Source organism: Atta colombica, unplaced genomic scaffold (assembly GCF_001594045.1).
Source record: "Atta colombica isolate Treedump-2 unplaced genomic scaffold, Acol1.0 scaffold163, whole genome shotgun sequence".
Taxonomy (NCBI): Eukaryota; Metazoa; Arthropoda; class Insecta; order Hymenoptera; family Formicidae; genus Atta; species Atta colombica.
Window position 1 is genome coordinate 577,502 of NW_017259254.1, and position 21,485 is coordinate 598,986.

A 21,485-nucleotide genomic window follows, 5' to 3' on the forward strand; every position below is an offset into this window, starting at 1 on the left:
AAGAAAATTCGAAAAGAAATTGTATGCCATACTGAGAATGGCATCGAAAGGTCAATTAGCTCTTAGATACTTATTTTTTAAAATTAATTAAAAAAGTTATAATCTGTCTGTGATTTAAACTTTTCCTTGAGACCGGTTTCTGCTACACATGCTTTTACGTGAATTATATTTACTATGTTAAAGATTTGACAGATTTCCTTGCGTTTGACGTCATTGGTAAACGTATAATTAATTATCAGCAGCTGTCATGCCGGTTTTAATTGCGCAGATTCGTCATGAGGGCGATTGCTTTCGCAAGTAGGTATCCTTGAATTTTGTTGTTGATTGTAGAAAACAAATAAATTTACGATTGAATGTGTAAAGAACGTGTGCAAAAGATATGCTCGACTCTCGTGGTTTCTATCTTTTCTATTTTATATTGAAACGCGAAGTTAATCGTCGACTACATCTCGTGCTGCTTGCCTTCACATTTATCGCATTGCAACGTGTTGCCCCGATGCTACGTGAAAATGATATATCGAGTGGTAACCTTGAGATACGGGCTTCCTGTTAACCCTTAATCATGTCGATGCAAATGTCTGAACTGCTAATCGTTCCTAGTAATCTTCAGAGTTAGAAATTGCCTGGAAATATCGCCAATTATTCTGAAAATTGAAATAGAATTAATGATATTTAAATTGAAATTTTCCGAAAGATACTCTTATAATTACTTTCTTTTATCAAAAACAACAATTTTCTCGAGAACTATCTCTTCTTTTTTTTTAAGAGGTTAATAACAAAATTTGAAATTATCGTTTATCATATACTGCAAAAGATTTCCTAATTTTTATTTTTTGTAATTTTTCTATTTTATATATATGTCTACAAGTGAAGTTAAAATTTCTAACTTGCTACATTTCTTTTATGTTTTAATCGTTTGATCGGATAAATTAATATCGAAACATATAATTTTTGACATGCACGATTATCAAATGCAGAACTATTATATTTTATATTGTATATTATATTTTTATTGTATTTTATGTTTATTCCAGATTAATGGTTGAGAAATCGTAGATTCCACGAATATATTACCGGTTTCTTTCGCAAGATAATCCTATTAATGTTTTTTTGATTTATGTTAATTCACTTTAACGCTTTATTACTTTAATAAATAAGCAAGAGATTATTCTATCTTTCTATCTCGAATTATATAGAAACAGCATTCAACCCAATTACTTTGCTGTTACAAAAGATCTTTAATCTTTATTTCAACAAAAATCTCCTTCAAGGAGATATCAAAATGTATGAAAAAAAAAACTATTAAATTAAAACAATTAAAATATTAAAATGATTAAATTAAATAAGAGCTAATTAAAGATAAACGAAGCAAATCATTTTAAACTTAATAACGTATTTGCTTTTAAGTTTTATTTCATGCGAGATTTTATTAAAATATAACTTTAGTTTAACTATAAAAAATATAAAAAATATTTTTTAAATGTATGCTGAAATAATATCTATTACATTTATTTGCAATATTGGAAATAACATTAATAATTTTTAATAATTTAATTATCTTTTAATAATTAACGAAAATTGTATCTTTCCGCTTGTTTACTTTAAAAATTCCAACGCACGCTAGGATTCCATTGATTTCGTAATCGCTATTTGACATTAGGTCATCGAATTGTTCACGGCTTCTTCAATAATTAATTATTCGCTTTTCGCAAATAATGCGTCATTGAACGATCACGTTATTTATCGATACATCATTATGAAACAGTTGTCTATTTCAATTGCTTTCGCCGCTCTAAACAGGTCTTGCGACGTGTTCGGCTCGAAGAGGTCGCGTACACGCCGAGGGGACAATTCGAGTCTTCCTTTTCTTTTCCCGTGAATGGCGTCGCGGGATTGGCACGGGAATGGCGCAAGCACGCTTCGCGATCATCCATGACGAACGGCATTAGTCACGAGCCAATTTCATTCCTGCTCCCTTTCGCCTCCTCATCCACCGCGAAAGAAGCGCTCGCTCTTTTTCATCGCTGCCGTTCGTTCGTCGACAGCGAGATCTCTTGGCAGCTGAAACTGGCGTGTGTTCCCTTCCTTTGCGTAATTATTGACTGATTTAGAGTGAGTGCCAATTAACGCATGGGTGTTAGACAAATTTCGTGAATGGCTCATTTCCTGGCTGTTTAGTCGTGATATATGATTTATTTATCGTTCATTATTAGATGAAAAATGTATAATAGAAATGTAATCTCAGTCGCAGATGAAGTTTCACACTTTTGCCTTAATTAATTTTCTTCGTAATTTAAAAATATGCAACTTAATTTTTAGAAAATGTAAGCTAAAGAATTATTGGCGAAGATGTCGATAAAATGCAACAAAAGAGAAATAACAAAGTTATAAAAATTAATATGTTTGTGGTACTATAAATTTGAAAAATTTACAAGGAATGAAGGATCAATTTGGCTTCTGAGATACTCATTTGAAATTTCACTTTATATTTTATAAAGACTTATGTAAATGTTGTTCACTTGTGAAATTTTTCGATTTTGATAAGTCATTTATAAATATTTTTATTAAGAATCACTGCCAACGTGTACTTACATATATTTTAGGATCTTATTCATGTTTTTGCTCGTGTATAGCTATTTGATGTGATTTTATTTTTATAACATTTTTATACATTGAACATTTCGAGACGACAATTCGTACGTCCTTGGAGTTTATTATTGCGACGTACAGTGCGTTGTGTTTACACAAGGTCGCCGTCCTTCCCACTTGAACGTCAAGTCTCGAGCTGGTAGGTAGGTAGTGTCGCGGTCGACTCCGCATGTCGTCGCGTTTCTTATCGAAAGGCGATCGCGACAAGTACTGAGAGAAAGTACAATCATTTCCTGCGAACATTTTGCGGTTACAATTTGGTACAATTGGTTGGCTTTCGCGATGAAAGATTCGCGATATCGTCTATCTTTCACCTCGCTATTTCTTGTAATTTATACATTCGAAATAGAAATCAACAGAGAATAGAAATTCGAAATCGTTGCCTTGTGATTGTTAGTTTTTTTAATGTTACTTACACTGAGAGAAGTGTTTAATATTACTAATTGTTGTGTAATAAATAATTATGATTGGCAACTTCTTTTTTATAATTATTGCTACAATACAATAATGTTAATAATAATTATTATAGTTCTAATAAAGAAATATATAGATAGCATCGAAAATGATTGAAAATTATAATTAAATTATGGTAATTGCAATTATTTTGTCTGTCGATATATATTTCTTACATCGTCCTCGTACTTTTCATTGAAAATAATTTACTTATTATTTTGATTAATGCAGAATAAAATACGTCGGATTAAACCATTTGATCCAAGAAAAGTTACGTGATACCTTCAATCGGCTATTGATAATTATTTTGTTGAATATTTTCAAATATCTAAAGAGAAGAGGTAATATTACCCCTTTAGATATTTGAAATATTCAACAAAAAGTAATTATCTTTCTTGGATTAAATGGCAATTTCCAGTTAATTCAGCTGACTAACTGGAATTACACGGACGAGTTAAATTGCCGTTACAATTACTGTTGTTTTCGTACATGAATCTTGTTTATGCTCGCACGGTCGAGACTGAAGCCGGTAGCCGTTGTATAGGTATCATTACCTTATTCGAAACGCGATCGTGACAAATGTTAGGAGAAAACGCGATTGTTTCCTACGAACAGTTAATGATTATCGAACAACACGACGAACAAGTTCGATGAATGATTCATAGATGATTATCGAAGCGGCTAGTTACCGAAGCATTGTTTCCTGTGATTTTTTTTAAATTGCCTGGTACACGTGAAACGAAACCAGACAAAAGCAATCTCGAATAAACAGAAATAACAATTTGCTTGAAACGTTCGTGCTCGAGTGAAGCGAGCTGTTCATTCGTTCGTATTCGCTCGCTCGATTTGGATCCGGCTTGACACGCGCGCACGAGGGAGATCGCGTGCGTGCGCGCGTGTGCGCCGACTTGCATTAATGCAGCGATATCGGGGCCGTGGGAATGAGCGAGTAACGCGAGCGAGCGTTCCGCTGGCACGAGCGGGTCACCGCGACGAGAAGGGGTGGGGTGAGGAGGGGGGGGGGAGGTACGCGGCGCCATTCACTCCGCGGAGGATAGTAAAGGCCGACGACTATCGACCATACTTACTTATGCGGGAGGAAGTGCTAGCTGATTCCGCGCGACACGTGTTTTTTTTTCCCTCGCTTTGAGAAATGTCAATCGAGAAAGTAGCGACGATTGTTCGTCATCAAACTATACGGTTTTGCCAACATGCAACCGGATTATTACTTTCGCTGCTAGTAGAGAGTGCTTTGCTCTCTTAGAATATCTCTTATTACTCGATATGTTATATCTATACATATTTAATCTGCATATTATATTTTGTCTTAAATATTTTAATTGATAAAATAGAATATGGAAAACTGATCATTATTTTTGTGTTGAATGAAATGTTAATTATTTGTAGAGAAATTTATTTTTGTTTAAAATTGAGTCTGGCGAATGTTGTAATAAATAAAAGAACACTGTACTTTTGTAAATAATAGTAAATGTTTTTTACGGTTATATGACTTTCAGGAAAAGTAAAGTCATCTGTCTATTCCGGTTACTTTTTTCAATATTGACTATCCTTTTCTAATAGGATTGCGAGAAAGTAACACGATAAAAGAAAATATGAAATAAATCGTTTTTGTATCCGTACGGAATTGAATATACAATTCTTTAAGTCACATCCATTAATAACAATCGCTTCTTATCGTATTATTCTGATATTTTATTTTTTAATCAAAACTTAACTAAAATAACTTAATTAAAACAACTTAATAAGATTATTTTCGTATATTTTAATTTCTGCATCGTACGAAGTATGGTATTCTTTTCAGAGTTACTTTACACAGTTTACAAATTTTTAACAATTTTATCTTTTTACTGTAAACCGATTTTTAATTAATAAAATAAAATTTTATAAATATTAATTATAATCTTATATACATAAGTAATGAATTCTTCCGTTGTACAAATTCACGAATATCTCGAATACTTTTGGATGTGTATGAATGCAAGTCAAAGTATTTTGTCGTGTGAATATTATTCGGTAAAGTCGATTTCGTACGAGGAAAAATTCTTGCGCGGACATTTTAATCACTGTAATTACGAAAAAGGGTTATCGAACGTTTTGCGACATACTCGTTTCGACCAATTTACACGGTCCGGATAGCCGTGAGACGACCGTAAATGAGGTGAGAGAACGTGGTATGGATGGAAGAGCAGAGGGAGTAACAGTAACAGGATAATGAATTAATTTATTTAATCGATGCGATGTTGCGACGCCGCCGGTGAAAATAACTCACGTAATTGATACATTCCGGGCGGGCCTTAAGGAATTATATTACAATGTCGCCACGTCGTTCCTGACCTCCTTTAAGTAGAATAGTATACGCTAAAGAAAGCTTCTGCCCCTCCAACCTGGATGCAAACCTGCATCAAATGCAGGGTTGTCCGAAGGGTTGCTTGCCTACAGGCTGATACTTATCTACCCTAACATCAAGGGAAGATTGCAAATAATTTTTTTTTACTATAAGTCACTTTGGCTTTTCACTATAAGCTAATTTGTCGTTGAATCATTTAACTAATTCAATTATATAAAATAAATAATAAAAAATTATTTTAAAAGTTTATTAATTTAATCATTTTTAGCGGTGCGTTTTTATTGAATTTTTAATTAAAAAAGATAGCATAGCATGAGTTTCGATAAATTAATGAGTGTATTAATTAGAGAATTTATGTTTTATAAAAATATAGAATATTAGTTAATGTATGAATATATAAAAAATCGAGCATATATTATTCATCGCTTTTATTGTATTTGAATAATAATATAGCAACAAACTATTATTTCTTGTAAATAATATGCTTATTTATTTTTTATTGATAAATTATTATGAGGCCAGGTGAAATCAGGATATTTCACGATCGAATGTCTCTATTAAGTAAATTAAATTCGATCAGGTCTATCGTATAATTTGCAAATTATTCACCCCTCCGATTATTCTATTATATTCCAATGTATGGTTACTGATCATCGTGGTACCTTTTATTATCTTCTGAAGAATCGAGGTTCTACCCCCGTGTCCACTGTAGAAAATCATGTGAACTTGAACACACCCTATCTACCCCCACACAGTGGACATGTGTCTGTCACATATGGATAACACATGTGCATAATGTCGATCATATCTATGCAGCATTTTCGATCAAATGAACTATTGTCTACGTTTTTCTATTTTTTTTTATTTCCGAATTTATTACAAAAAAAAATATATTCAATATTGTGTATCTCTATAACTCATTTGTTTTAAAAACATAACTGATTAGAACTATTTTATTGATGTAAAAATAAAACATTGATGTAGCAATGATAATTCTGTTTAATAGTGAAGAATAGTTTATAAAATCTAGAAAAAATAAATTTGAAATTTCTGTCATAGAAATTCTTTGTAATCACACTTGAAAATTACAATCTCTTCGAATACTCCATACTCACCTTGAGGAAGGTTTCCCGCCTAAAATCTCCCTCCCACTTAGCTTTTATGAATGAAATAGTTTTGTTCGACGTCCCTTCGAACTTATCTTAAGTATCTGATCAAATCTTACGTTAGCCTTCTTGAGATATTTTCAGATTGTTAAATTTAATGAACTTCAAAAAAATTCCTTTGAAAGAAAAATGTTTCTAGAAAATAATATTTAATAAATTTAATATTCGGATTTTGAATTTTGATTTGTGGAACGATTTTTAAGAATGTCATGTTGAATTTAAAAGCTTCGAGTATCTCTTTTACGATAAATATGTTTTTCTTTGCGATTAAGAAGTATATTTTAATTAAAAGAATAAAAAAGGTTTAAGATTTCTACTAAGATATTCTTAAAATTATTTACTTAAGACTAAGATGAAAGGTAAGATTAATTGACAAGGTATGTATGCTTATGAGTAACATTTATTTTAAACAAATATTGGAAGACAATAGGAAAATCAGCTATACTTGCTGACATTAAAGCCGATATCACAATCTTGAAATAAACACTCTATGAATGTGTATACATATAATAGGTACAAATATCACAAACGCGACAAATGTTGCCGCAATGTAAAAAGAAAAAAAAAATAGAACGCGTCTCTTTCTCTTTATCATATCAATTCTTATCTACAAGGAATGTTCCTTTCGATCAGTCAAATGTCAATGTGCTATAGCTACATAATATAATCTAACGATCACAGTTTCGAAATGTCTATCTATCATTGTCGCCTCACGACTCGATTGACAATGTCAGTCCTCGACCTCGAGGACGCTTCCGCGGGAAGAAGATCAGCGAATCTCGAATAATCAGCTCGGGTGATTCGCCTATGAGGTAGATGTTGTCGTTCTCGATGATGACACCTCACGCCACTTGCACCTCGGGAAGCTGATACTGCGAGAAGGCGCGCTCCTTGTAGCACAGGTCTCTGTCAGCCATGCTGAGCGTTGTCCAGTAGAAATCGCCAGCGTGGGTGTGAGCGAAATGCACCGGCACGTAGCACTGACCAGGCACAACCGGCACGACGGTCATCTGTCCGTCAAGGCAGACGGTGATGGCGGCTCCTTCCTCGGCATCCCTTAGCTCTTGCAAGAGCCTGTGCTCCAGTGCCTCGTTGGCGTTGTTCTGATTCTCGATCTCCTCGCTGAAGATCTCCACCTGAGGCATGGCCTCTTGACGCTTGTTATTGTTCTTGACATAACTACTGGTGCGCTTCTTCAGCATACGCAGCAACGGCTTCAGCGGCTTCAGCATGCGTCTACTTTTGCGGCTGCTTATGGCCTTGTCTTCCGACATCTTCAGGTTGTAGAGATTATCGTTGAGCTCGTTCTCGAACACATCGTTGAGCTCGAAGTCAAAGAGCGCTTGTTCGCTCGTGATAGTGGCCATCTTTCTTCTCTCTCCTTCTCTTTTTCTCTTGATCTCTCTCTATCTCTCTTCTCTTTCGAACCACGGTACACTGAACCGGTTTCTTCCGAACTGTTTCTTCGGAACTCGGAACACGTGGCACGAACTGTCGTTCGATAGGAACTTGGCGGGAGAACTTGAAAGCGAAGGATGTGCTTTCGAGCAAGTCGCTTTGAAGCGAGAGGCTAGTGAGCGAATGGTACCTTAGTACGAGCAACCCCGTCCTTATATAGCCCCGTCGAGGTTGCACAGGGTGACAGAGTGGGGAAGGCAGGTGCACTCTGGCTGTGGGAACTCGGAGAATTCGGAGCTTCCCACGTCGGGGTCCACGCCGACCATCTGCCGGTCTTCTCCCTCCTCCGCCTTCACCGCCCGATCGCCCACCACCTATCTCGAGTCCTTGTAGCACCCTGCTCGCAGGGGCCCCTTCGTAATACACATACACGTGCGCGCACACCCCCGTGATCACCCCCATTCGACCTTCTACATGGTGAATCCTTGCTTTCTTGTTCCGCGTGACTCCGATTTCTTAGGTTTTTTCTAGAGGGATCCCTTTTTCTAGGATAGAGTTCAGATTTATAAAGGGGGTGGTGTTGCTCCTTCGAAACTGGTTCGAACCTGTCACGACACGTTCGTGCGCGTCACGCGAGCTTGCGTGAGGTGAGACGAATTTTGTCATCGGCTTTACACTGAATATAGAATAACTTGTTGCGCCTTGCTGTTAACATAGAAAGTGGTGTGGTTTGAGGATGATAAGTTGACTGATTGTATACAACATCGGCGATAATAGAAATAATGATACGAGCGGAGAAAGCTCAGTGTTTAATTATGAATTAGTCGATTATTAGATTCACGAAAACGTTTATAATATCAACTCGTGTAAGATGGAATCATCATTGTGTATTCAATTTTGCCACGCGAAGTAGCGTGACTTGGTGCATTGCAATATAGAAATTCTACACTCTACGTGTGTGATTCTTTACAGATGACGGGAGTAAAAGAAATTAGTTCTATAGAATTTTGTACATTATAATTTTAATCAAACTTTTACGAAGTTTTACTTATATATAAATTTAATTGGAAAAGAGTGCAAATATTTTTATTGTTTATATTAACATCTTTTATCATCTCTAAATTTTTTTTAAGAGAGTGTAATTAGAATTAAAAAGTATTATATCGAAATATCTACATTTTATTAGAAATCATTTTATTAAATATGTACTTTAAGTAAAAATTTTGAACAAATAATTTATTTTTAAATAAATGATTCCCTTAGTTCAGAAAGAATAATGCTACGGTCGTTGTTGAAAATTTTTAAGTCAAAGGGTTAGCGTATAGCTAGCCGTAAGTTATAGTAATTAACGTGCGGTAATAACGTACTCCGGTTTCCTTCATTACCCCACTGTGCATGAGAGATTTAGAGCCGAGAAGCGTCTAGACGCCTCGTGATAGGTGCGGCAATCCCCGCTATTAAATACGCCTCCGACCGGATTTTTTGTTATCTCGAAACTCGGCCCCTTGTCTTCATGACACGATCACGGTACGTCCATTAGCTGTACCGTCATAAAAAAGTCTGAAAGTTTTGTGAGGTGAACTTTTTCTGTTTCACCTCGCACCCTATGAATTGCTGACTTTTTTTTACAGGGTGGGACTTTTTTTACAACCTGTTTCATAATACGAGCATCAGGTGAAGACGGATACTTTTATGGATATGTCAGTACTAGATAGATAAATCTATAAATATATACAAGTTAATGAATATATGTTGTGATGATTTTTTTGTTCTCAATTCTTGCAAATAATTATATTGTACAGAGAGGGGAAGGAAAAGATTTACTTGCATTGATTTAAATGTAAAATCATCGATGTGACAGTTTAGGAGGTTTTAGTGATGCACCTGAACAGCAGTGAAAACCTATCGAGGGTGAAAATCGAGTTGTGGAGGGTCCTGTCGAGCTAGGCAGGCATGTTGTAGCCATACGCCGCAGGCAAACTTTGCTCCCTCGAAGGACAGGTACACTCAGGTACTATTTGTTTTCATTTGCTTGCATTTCGGAAATATAGTTGAGGCAGGTAAAGCGAGCCTTGAAACTGTCGACTGCGGTGAACCTTTTATGATTTGCAAGAGTTATTTTATTTGCTTTTGTGTTAAGATATCACTTTTCTATTTTTAAATTTTGAACAGTCTTTCGAAAATTTTTAACTGTAAAATTGATATACAGCAACAAGTACTGCAAATATTATGCTTCTTATTATATTGTAATGTGGCAGTCGGTTTTTTTATCAGTTGTTGGAGATTTTTTTTACAAACTTAAAAATAACATGCAGACTATAATTTCTGTTTATCGGTATAAGCTGAAATTAGATATAAAAATAAAAATATTTATACGTTATTCATATTAGGTGTAGTAAAAAGAAATCCATTATTTTTCCATTCAATTTCATGCAAAAATAATGGATTTCTTTTTACTACACCTAATATTATTCAATATTTATGCTTATATTCTATTTATATTCTATTTCTAGTTAATCTTTGTATATAATTTCCAATTCAGATTTAATCTTATCTTTGATCTTATCTTATTTTTATCTTTGTTTTGAAAGTTTATGGAACATTTAATTAAATATTATTGACGTAGCAGTCATGTCACCTTCATTTTTTAACTCGCGAACTTGACGAACTTTAATTTTTGCCTTGTTCTACATTTAACCGAAAAATCATCGACCTTTCATTCAAATGACGCATTTAAAAGCGTCGTGGATCGTTAAGCATATCGATTGATTGCTTAATATATATGTTTCACCTATGTGTTAGCCAAGTCAATGAAGTGTATCGTATGTTGAATATTACACCAACATTAACTCGTAAAAGCGCTCAAGCCTCGCTTACTTCCGTTCATGTACAATTAACATAGGAAATCAAATAGCATAAAACAATATATTCATAGATAATTGTCATATTATATTGTCGATCTGCTGAATCAATCGCAACAGTGACTTCAACTCGAACGTCTTCTAACGTAGGTAGCAGGCAACTCTCTAATGAAAATTGAGGAAACGGATAATTCCGCACGTTTCCTGTTAATCGTGAATTTAAACCGGTTTGCGAGCAGATCCGCGAACGTTCTATTCTAACAGTCCTCAGGGATCGCTCATTTCATTTCTCTCTTCGCAATCGTTGGAAAGAAATACTCGTTCTTATCTCGCAGGATCTTCATCGCTGGATTGGATAGATCTTACAACCGGTTCTTAATACGACCGTCAAATTTTAATTAATTCGAGATCATTCGCACGGTGTCCTGATTTAAAGCCGCGCCCACGTGTTTTCGTGCGGACGCGCACGTCGTTTCGGAGACGTCTTACGTGAAATTAATAATTCATGATCATTTTTCTCGTTCACTATGTGGAGACATCATCGATTTGAAAACGTTTCGTTGGATTTTAGCAACGTGCATTCCTGTTCGGAAATTTATACTCATACATTTTATTATCGTCGATAATGACGTATCGTTTAACAGAACGACAAATCACGTGCAGCATGATAAACATCGAAGATGTATGTGCGTTCCTTGAGCAGCACATATCGCTCCATTAATTAGCAGCATAAATTCTTCGGGCGTTAATAATATTCGATTTTGTAATTTCGAGATTTATTATATAGTAGAACTTTATCTGCACTCTATTTATATAATGTTCGAGCAAGTTCATGCTCAATTTCAAATATATGAACTCATAGTCGAGTTCTTATTATCCAAAGTGACTATAGGAAAATAAGCGCGCTCGCTTCAGTTTTCTGAACGTCATCAGCTTCTATTATCGGAATTAATAAATATAAATAAGGGAAAAATTAGTGAGTCTCTATTATCCAAGTCATTTGGTTATCAAAACTATTGCTTGATTTATTCAGAGTTGACTTGATATATTTGTAGTTCTACTTGATGTATTTATGTCTGAATAAGTCAATGATAATTTCCATTGAAAAATATGAAGATTCTAAATATCAGTTTTATTGAAGCTTATTTTACTATGTATTATAAAATTAAAGTTCCTCACAACTTTCAAAAGTTGAAAAATAGTTCATCACAAAACTCATTAAAGTTTTGTGATGAATTATTTTTCAACTTTTTTCTTAAACAAGGAAGCATCTTTTGTTCTTTTGAACAAAAAGATGGCTGTACATTTTAATTCAATATTATATTTATGAATTTAGTCGAAATTTCTTTATATTGAAACTAAAGATATAGACAAATCTTTGCTTATAATATTTTTACTGAAAACATTACGCAGCACCCGAAGCTGTTATCACGCTTGCAAATTATATCGCTTTGAATCTCTTAGAAACAACGCGTCATATTCGCATATTTATTCTGGGCCTCCGACGAGGGTATTAGATTATGCAAATCACGTGCGAGATGAGTGTCGCAGGTCTCATCAGATAAAATGTTATTCTGAAGGTAGAACGTGCGATCCCCTTCACGTTCGGCCATAGTAAACATTAGAGGTGAAGAATATGACACAATCTTGATTAAAATGCTATCCCTGGCATTTTGCTACTCGATCGCTTATCACGTCATTAATCAACGAGAAAAAGAATTTGCGAACGCTTGAATAATCAGGTTGAACGCGCGTTGCGAAATGTATCTAAAAAATGGCTCGAGGAAAGCACACGTGAATTTCTTTTGTTTATTTATTACATCATCTGCAGATAGGATCTTTTTTCGATTTTACAACGCATGTTATCGCAAGTACAATATATATTGAATATTACAGAAGTCGGCATTATTTTATCTAGAAACAAGTATTTGCGATAACAAATGTAACATAAATCATTTTTATTTTGAATATTTATTTTTGTGGAGAAGAAAAAATTAGAAGCAATTTTAGAAACAAATATATTTTTTTTTATTGAATTGATATTAAGTTATTGATGATATTAAATGAAAATTGGTTAATAATTTCAAAGAAAATACATAATGCAAAGATAATTATTCGCACAAAGAGAAATAAAAAAATTGCTGACAAAACTCTTGGATCATATTGTTAAATAAATTTTCAGTGTAATTATTTAATTGAATTCTATTATTATACATTAATTGAATTCTATTATTATACTTACATATTATATTATACTTACATAAGTTAGAATACAAATTAAATCTCTGGACAATAAATTTGTGAAATTTGTGATTGATGAGACAATTATTTATCAAAAAAAATCCATTTTTGTTTGCGTATAAAGATCATGATTATGGAAATGCCCATCGAGCGTTTGAGAATGAGATTCTACACGGTATTCTCATTAGCATATAATTAATACGTGAGCAATGACCGGCGCGGCATTCTTTGCGCTCGCGTATGAAGTCCGACTTGTACACGCATGTTCGACGATGCAGCGGGTAGACGCGAAAAGGGAGAGGCCTCATGAGGGCTTGAAGGGAAAAGGGAAGGCGAAGAAGCGAACAGGCCAACTTAAAACAGTAGTAGTGACCCCCGGGGCTGAGCAGGCCCAAACAAGAAGTCCCTTCTGACGTCACCGGCAGGTGCAAGCAGAAGTGCATCCTCGTCTTGCCGCGCTCTTCTCGCTCTCACTCCCTTTCTCCGCTTTCCGCCTTCCTCTGCTTCTTTTTCTGCTTCCTCCTCGCGCACTCGCGTGTAATCGTGCCGATTTCGAGATCGAGATAACTTGGCCTGTGCATGGCGCCCACCGTGAATCCGGTTAGTTTCTGTTGAAAATTTCTGACGTATGTTACTCGGCTGCAGTCGCTCGCTCTCTTACTCGCTCGCTCTCTCTTTCTCGCGGACTTTAATAAATGATTTCCTTTGCGGTTCATTGAGTCGGTTGTGGATAAATTGGCGAGATGATTGCAGAGGTGAAACAAAGGATATGCGAGATATCCCTATTTTGTAATTTTTCACAGGATAGATATCTGATACTATTAAGTATTTTTTAAATTATATATTTTGTAGCAAATTTAGAGAAATTTTTTTAACGAAAATTGAATATGTCAGATTATTTAATTTTTAATAAACTTTAAATTTTCAGGATAAAATATTTTAACCAATTTATGTAGCTTAATTTTTTTGTTATGTAGACAATATGATTTAAGTAAAATTAATTTATTAGAAGTACATTAATTCTCCGTTGACAATGTGAAATATTTTCACCTTTTTATTCGCAAGTCTTCGATTTTTAGTACATATTTTTATATCTTGTATTCTCTGGTCTATATAAAAATCTGAAGAAAATCTTACATACTTGTGAAAGCTTTAACAAATTTTTATTATCTTAGAAGTTGGAATTTCCTTACTTTTTACAGATTTAAATTATATTTACATTTTAATTATATTTACAGATTTTAATTATATTTACATTGTTCACTTAATATTTAATTATAAATTTAATTATAATATTTAATTATAAATTTTGTTAAATTTATTAATGAAATTTATTCACCAAAGTTTACAATAAAAAACTCGATTGTGCCTTTAAAGTCCAACAGCTGGCGGAGAGTTATGATACGATTACATCATTGTTTATATATAATTTTCTAACTTTTTTTTACATTTATTGCAAGTAATGCGATATGATTTGAACTTAAATTAGTTGGAATCTAAGTCGTATTGTGGAAGGTAATAAAAAAACTAGGAAACGCTTTGTGCCATCAAGATTTAAAGAGTATCCGAAAACTCGATACTAATCTACCTTTAGTGACGGTACGTCTAATCGAAAGGCGATATGATTTCACTGATGGATTTCACTGATGGACCTTAAGGGCGGTAATAAAATATCCTACCGAGAACATTCCATGGATTTTAATGTCCGATAACATCGTTTATAAATGGAACGACGAAATCCGAACGAGCTGCCGCGCCACGCCGGTGCCAAGGTAGCTGCGTCTCGCTTTATTTCTCGAGGCGATGGTAACTGCATCCGCGGTTGAAGTAGCGAATTATCTTGATCTTAAAATCGGTACCATTATGCGTGAGCGCACGCGAGAAAAGAAAGAAGGCCGTTGATTCTCTTACGTACATTCTTCATTCGTCCGTACGATTCTGTGTGCAATGATAATTATCATGTAACATTGCGTTCCATCTGGTTTGATTTTGTATTTTATATCTAGCTTGCTAAGTATGGTTTTTAGAACTTAAACCTAATTTCCCCAATGTAAGATTAAATTTAATATTGGTTTAACTTATTGTAAATTAGAAAAAGATAAACTGTAAGTTAAATCGATATTAAAATTAATCTTGGAATCGGGCTTCAGTTAGATGATCATGTTTAATATTTATATGTACTTACAATATAACTAAAAGTTATAAGAGTTTCTATTTATAATTGTTTATAATTTTTTTAGCTATCAAACAATTTTTATCTTATTCTCCTTGTGCAAATTATTGTTTGCTCATTGAATTTTTCTTTGAAATTATTAATTAATATTACCTTCATTTAGTACTTTTACTCGATAGAATAAAAAAAGAATAAAGGATGAGATTACATCAAGGATACATCAAAAAGATGATATTAAAAAAAGAGAAAACTTTATTTATACTTGGAGCGAAAAATAATCCAACGACTACTGTATTCGTTTTTTATTTCTCACCTTTATGAGATTGGTAATCATCAGCAGGTAGATATCGTCTCCCCTTAGAGATCTACTTGATTGGAATTTTATCTCTCATCTCGCGTAGAGATCTGAATTTACCGTACGCAAGGAATTTGTAAAATATATTCTGTTTTTTACACCTGAAAATTATACAGAAATAATTTGAATCACTTATTATTGATTTTTATTATTTTTACTTTTAATTATTATATTTAAATATAAAACTTATTGTAATATAAACTTAATGATAATTCATTAATACAATTTATGTGAATATAATTTTAATATAATTTTAAGTTTACTATTTTATGATTATGTTAAATCTATAACTATTGTATATATAAAATTAAAAACTTTTACGTTTATTATTTAACGAATACAACAATAAAATATAAGGCTATAGAAAAAGAGAAAAAAGAGAGAAAATACATGACATATTTTTAAAAGGAATCGTAACTAATTAGGGATACATTAAAATCGTATAAATTTTATTATTCGATTTAACTTGTTATTTCGAATGCTAGCGGATGGTGTTTGCCACTTCACGGCGAACGAAGTGAATTTATAGTAAGCCCAGACTACTACACCTTTTTCGGTGCTTATTAAATATTTTTTAGGGGGTGTCGGTCGCGGGTCGATACAAATTTCAGTTATTAAGACGGCACCATGTGTAATCGGACCGAATTACATCTTAAATTACTGAGGATACGCCCGACGATTTCTAACGAGCTTTTTTTACTGCTCGTCAATATAATTCGTAAAGCTTGACGTCTTCGACGAAACGTTTAATGTTCGCGTTGAAGTTCGCGCGCGATTATAATTTTCCTTCGTTTATATTTTATATCCGACAGCCGGTTGGTCGGAATGCATTTTATCACCCGTACAATAAAATGCTCTGTTATTTCATAAATTAACGTTTGGCTAATTTTTGACCGCAGGTGAAGTTACAACGCGGGACGACTGAAGCGGATTGACGAGCTCAGGTGTCGGTGTTGGTGAGTCCATATATACATATTTTTTCTACAAATTTTCCGTTAAGCATTTTGTGTTGTCTTTGATTTAATATGATTTTAAACAAATCATGCTTATCTATGTTATTAACTATATGTTTTATGTGTTTATTGTTATATTTTCTATAATATGAATGCATTTTTAACCGCAAATTTGAAAGACTTTCTAATATTTAGCGACTAAATAAAAATTGTGATATAAGGATAATTCGTGAATCATCTATTTTTTTGAAGTAAAAATCAAAATCTGTGCGACAGATTGCAAGATGTTGTTCAGTATTTCGTCATTTCCTTACGATCGAAGGATCCATCCTTTATGGATAAATTCTTTATGCGTCTGGACTCGCTTGTCCGTCCATCAGAGAACCAACGCGGAATCCTTTGTCCCCTCGGACCGGTTCATGGAATTTCCGTGGATAGAATAAGAACTGAATCATAATGCCGCGACGCGCGAGAGGACCCTTTCGATTCTATTGTAACGTTGGAGCGGTATCGGGTGGGGTTAAGGGTGGCCACGGGGGTGAATGCAATATTATTCAAAATCATGAAAATCTCCGTTTGTATTTCGTTATTTTTGGGGTCCATTCGGGATCGTAGATGCATATCTTACACCGTTGAATGGGCCACTGTACGGGGTAAGCACCGGCCGGTGTTTGTTCGTCATTTTTCCCCTTCGTTCCCTTCTCGCGTCACAAGGAGAACCGAGAGGTAAGAGTGATCCAGGTAAAAAGGGTCAAACGCACGCACAAAGGGCGCTCTCGCCCTCGCGACCAAGCACATGTGCGCGCAGCACGCAATCATAAAAGCGACACTTCGATCTTGCGCCGAGAACGAATCGAACTTATTGAAAGAGAATTCAAGACGATTCAAGGGTTGATTCGTCGTCGTCATCGTCGTCGCTATCGTTTCATTTCTCACCGGGAAAACCTGTCGCGCGCAACCACCGACTGCACGATGCGCATATGCAACACGATTTCCGCAGCTGCCCTTTTTCTACATTTTCACTAAACACAGATGCGTGAAATCACCAACATTAGATTTTTGTAGATTTTTATCGGCAACAGGAAGATTAGTTCATAAATAACTGAAGTGTTTTAATTATTGCACTTGTCGCTAACATCCCGAATTTTGACTCACAATCAGAAATCTTTTATCCCGCGACTCAACCCTTTCACAGGTGTATCCTGTCGGGAGAGAAACCCTTTTTCATATTGTTCGCCAGTTTCCGTTAATCCTTTCGGTGCTTCGCAGGTAAAAGGGTTGACATTCTACGTTAGCGGATCGAAGGGTTGACCAAAAAATATTTAACGGTACAGTAGAACGAAATTATTTGTAATGAATTATATTCATCCGATGCAGTACAGTATCTTTTATTGATCTAACATTTTTTTTTTGAACTTTTTTAAATCTTCTTTCGTTATCTCAAATATTTGAACAATCTATGATATTTTTAAAAATATATAGATTTATATTTCAAGTTAATATATATACATTGGTTAATATATATTGGGTAAGGTAATACAATTTCAAACGTGATACAATTCTGAATGAAATAAGATTTGAATCCTATTATCGAATTTCAGCTTTGATTTTTTTCTTGTTTGATACCATTCATACAATGAGAAGATTACCAAACTTGAACCTCGAAAAAATTGGATTTAAATTTTATTCAATTTTAAATTTTACTTTTATTTTTTTAATGTTTGAAATTGTAACATCTTTCCATACGATATGTAAATATGTTATGGAATTCTTAAAAATATGAATCTATAAGCTTTTAAAAATAATAAAGTTTATAATAAAGTTGAACTTTATTATAAAATAATAAAGTTAATTAAGTTTTTTTAAATAATTGAAATAATGTCAAATAGTCAGAAGACTTGAGAAAATTTGACAAAAATTAAAAATAATATTGTCTTATTTTTATCAATATTTTAATTACTTTTAATCTATCCTTGAATATATAATTTACATTTTGAAAATAATTACGTGAATAAAAAATGAAAAAATAATTTCTTGGAATGACGAAAGAATGATGCAATTTTAGGAAATTTACTTGAATAAGAACTCGAAGAAAAGAAGTTTTTTTCTGAAGTAGATTCTTGCAAGTTTCAACAGGTCCGTTTCGCCATTTTGCTCAAAGGCAGAATGATATCTGCTCAAGAAGAAAAGATTGCTTTTTGTGTAACGCGTTACGTAAACTCGAAATGCTTGCGGCAAATTCCTTGCACCGATCCGTTGGTGCAGGTTCGAACCTGCACAGGGCATTCAGGACACTCGCTTTGATCAAGTTTTTTCACGTGCCAGCAGCAAACGAGACGTGTTCGAACTTGCGCGATCTTCCGCATAGATCAGTAGATGGGCCTCGTTTCTCGCGCAAAGGAGGACGATCCTGCCGGATGCGAGGACCTGCCGCAACGCTTGAAAAGCGAATCTAACGTGGGTGAGTGCATTCTCGGAGGGTTGCGCGTTGTGAGAAAGTCTTCAAAGAGACGCATTCTAACTCTCTCGCATGATGCTCCGACACGTATTTTTCAATAGCGAATTTCGTCATCTTAGATACGCCATAGAAAAGGAGAAGGATTCGTTTGCAGACAACTGTATCCGTGACGCATAAATTTTGCGTCGGGATATTCTCAAAATTGTTACTCGTTGCTTTTATATAATGCTGAACGATCGATGTAAATCTTCCTTAGACTTACAGAAGGAAAACGTTTTTAAAGATAGAATTTTATGTTCTATATCATCTTTTTTATTATACATTGTTATGATATATTTTGCCTATATAAAGTAACTTAAAACATTATTTTAATTTTTTTTAATTGTAAGAATTATTAACCATATACACACAATATTGAAGTCATGCGTATTACGTTTTGTCGAGAAGGCTCTTTGAGTTCAAAATCTTGAGAATTCAACTCCCTCGAAATACTTAATTTCAACAAAGACATCAATAAGTTTATGATGAGTTTAATAGGCTTTAAGATCAACACGAAAATCCTAATATCAATATCAAACATTACTCAGTATACCAAATTCGAGAGTCTTGACAAACTTCTTGGAGGACTGCGCGATGATATTCCTTCCTTCGACCCTTCAGATCCAAAATCTTCCAAAGTCTTGCGCGTTGAGCTTGGAAAGATCCGTTTCCATTTACGAATCACCATTATGTCCCTAAATAAACAGCTGTTCCTCGCAAGCCCTGCACCTATGTAAACACAAGATTCTTACGAAACTGCCGCATGCTCGATCGATATGTGTGATTCGCTCGACCGGGGGTGAAAAAGAAAAAAATTTCGAGCGGAGGGGGAGTTTTGAAAGAATGTCGGAAGGAGAGGGTCGCATTGAAGATCGCAGGACCATGAATCTGCCTTCAAGGCACGGATCCATTCTTAAAGGATTATCATTATAAATTATACATTTCCCTTCTTCTCTTTCTGTGCCGCCCTCCTACGCTGCCATCGAATGACCGGTAGCAGCTTAAGGATTTCTATCACTGGATTAGTGTGGACCGTGTCATCGTAGTATCCTGTCTATTCGATTTGTCTTCCTTCAGGAGAAGAAATGCTCACGTGTTCTTTTCCGTTTTGCGTTTTATAATTTATTTTTTTTTCAACTCTTATATTCCGTTCATACGTGAATAATTTGATCTCGCGTGTGCGTTTTTTATTTTTGTGGATGTAACGATATGTAAATCTTGTCATTTTGCAAAGCGTTGAAAATTCTAATGGATAGTTAAATCCTAATCAATGATATACAAAAAAGAATAATAAAAATCATTCAAAAATTTTTTTTATGATTCAACGCTCTTCCTAGAAAGTTAATATTACATTATTAATAAATATACAATAGTAATTTTGAAAAATGGTTTCTCTCTCTCTCTCTCTCTCTCTCTCTCAATTTTATTGATTTATAATCAAAGGAATAAAAATTACAATAGATATTTTACGTTACAACTTAAAATGATTTCTTTCTGAAAAATGAAAAAAAAAGCTGAACAATTATAATTATTGTACTTTTTTTTTAATTCAATGAAAATCAAATAGAGGCAAGTTTCATTTCTAAAATGTTTCTTACAATTTGTCTTGATATATAAAAATCTGTACATAATACAAGGCGCTTAATTTCGTCTCACGCGATTTATTACGAATTGGTATCTATTAAAATTCGGCTCCACAAAGGCTCAATATCGATTCATTCGTTGATACGATGACATTTCTCTAAGTTACCACACCGTCTGGACTCGCCCCGAATCGCCAATGTACGATAACAATTATTCGAAAATGCTCGTTTGAACGTCAGAGGCGACAATGACTTTTCGCGAAGATGAGACGACGACCATCATCGGATGAACGGCGTCCCCTTCGTCTTTGTGCCTCCCAAATCTTTTTTACGTACACGTGGAGAAGTAGTTTGATGGGTCTCTTTGGTCGGGGCCCGATCCTTTTCTCGCGAAGGGTCCTGTGGGCGGAGCGGTTGGCCGAGAAAGGACCTCATTCGAGTCCGGCGGCGAGAATTCTCTAGGATCCTGACCAGCGGGATAAGGAACGAGCTTTCAAAGGGGCTGAAATTGAACACGTGCAAGGGTGAGTCAGAGCAGCAGAAGGAGAAAGCGAAAAGAAAAAGAGAGAGCAGGTCTGGGCTACGTAGGCCCTTCGAAGATTTCTGCGTCAGATAACGTTATTCTTACAGGGCTGCAGTTTTATCTTTTCTATATAATTATCTGAATGAAATTCATTATCCAAAGTATGATTTGTTTTAGTATTTAATTTATTGACATAAATAAATCTCTTTATTTTTTAAATAATACAAAAGATAATATATGAATATTAGGAATATTTTATAAAAAC

General features: G+C 34.4%; 2 protein-coding genes across 5 annotated transcripts in view; one reads left to right on the forward strand and one right to left on the reverse strand.

The window, feature by feature from the left end:
- Positions 1-21,485, forward strand: part of LOC108686037 (tubulin polyglutamylase TTLL4-like) — a 165,927-nt gene that overhangs the window by 45,039 nt on the left and 99,403 nt on the right. For 3 of the 4 annotated variants that reach the window (XM_018191083.1, XM_018191080.1, XM_018191082.1), the window contains one exon: positions 16,564-16,620. The gene's annotated coding sequence lies outside the window, so the exon portion shown is untranslated. Of the gene's footprint in view, positions 1-2,081; positions 2,113-16,563; positions 16,621-21,485 lie in introns of those variants that run through there. The other variant, XM_018191084.1, reaches the window with a different exon arrangement.
- Positions 7,272-8,205, reverse strand: LOC108686040. The gene has a single exon (XM_018191088.1). The coding sequence runs from the start codon at positions 8,001-8,003 to the stop codon at positions 7,479-7,481; it is 525 nt and encodes a 174-aa protein (XP_018046577.1). The 5' UTR covers positions 8,004-8,205; the 3' UTR covers positions 7,272-7,478.

What these genes read in the sequence shown, in the direction of transcription:
- LOC108686040 (XM_018191088.1), bottom strand. Translation starts at nt 8,003, where the DNA reads ATGGCCACTATCACGAGCGAACAAGCGCTCTTTGACTTCGAGCTCAAC.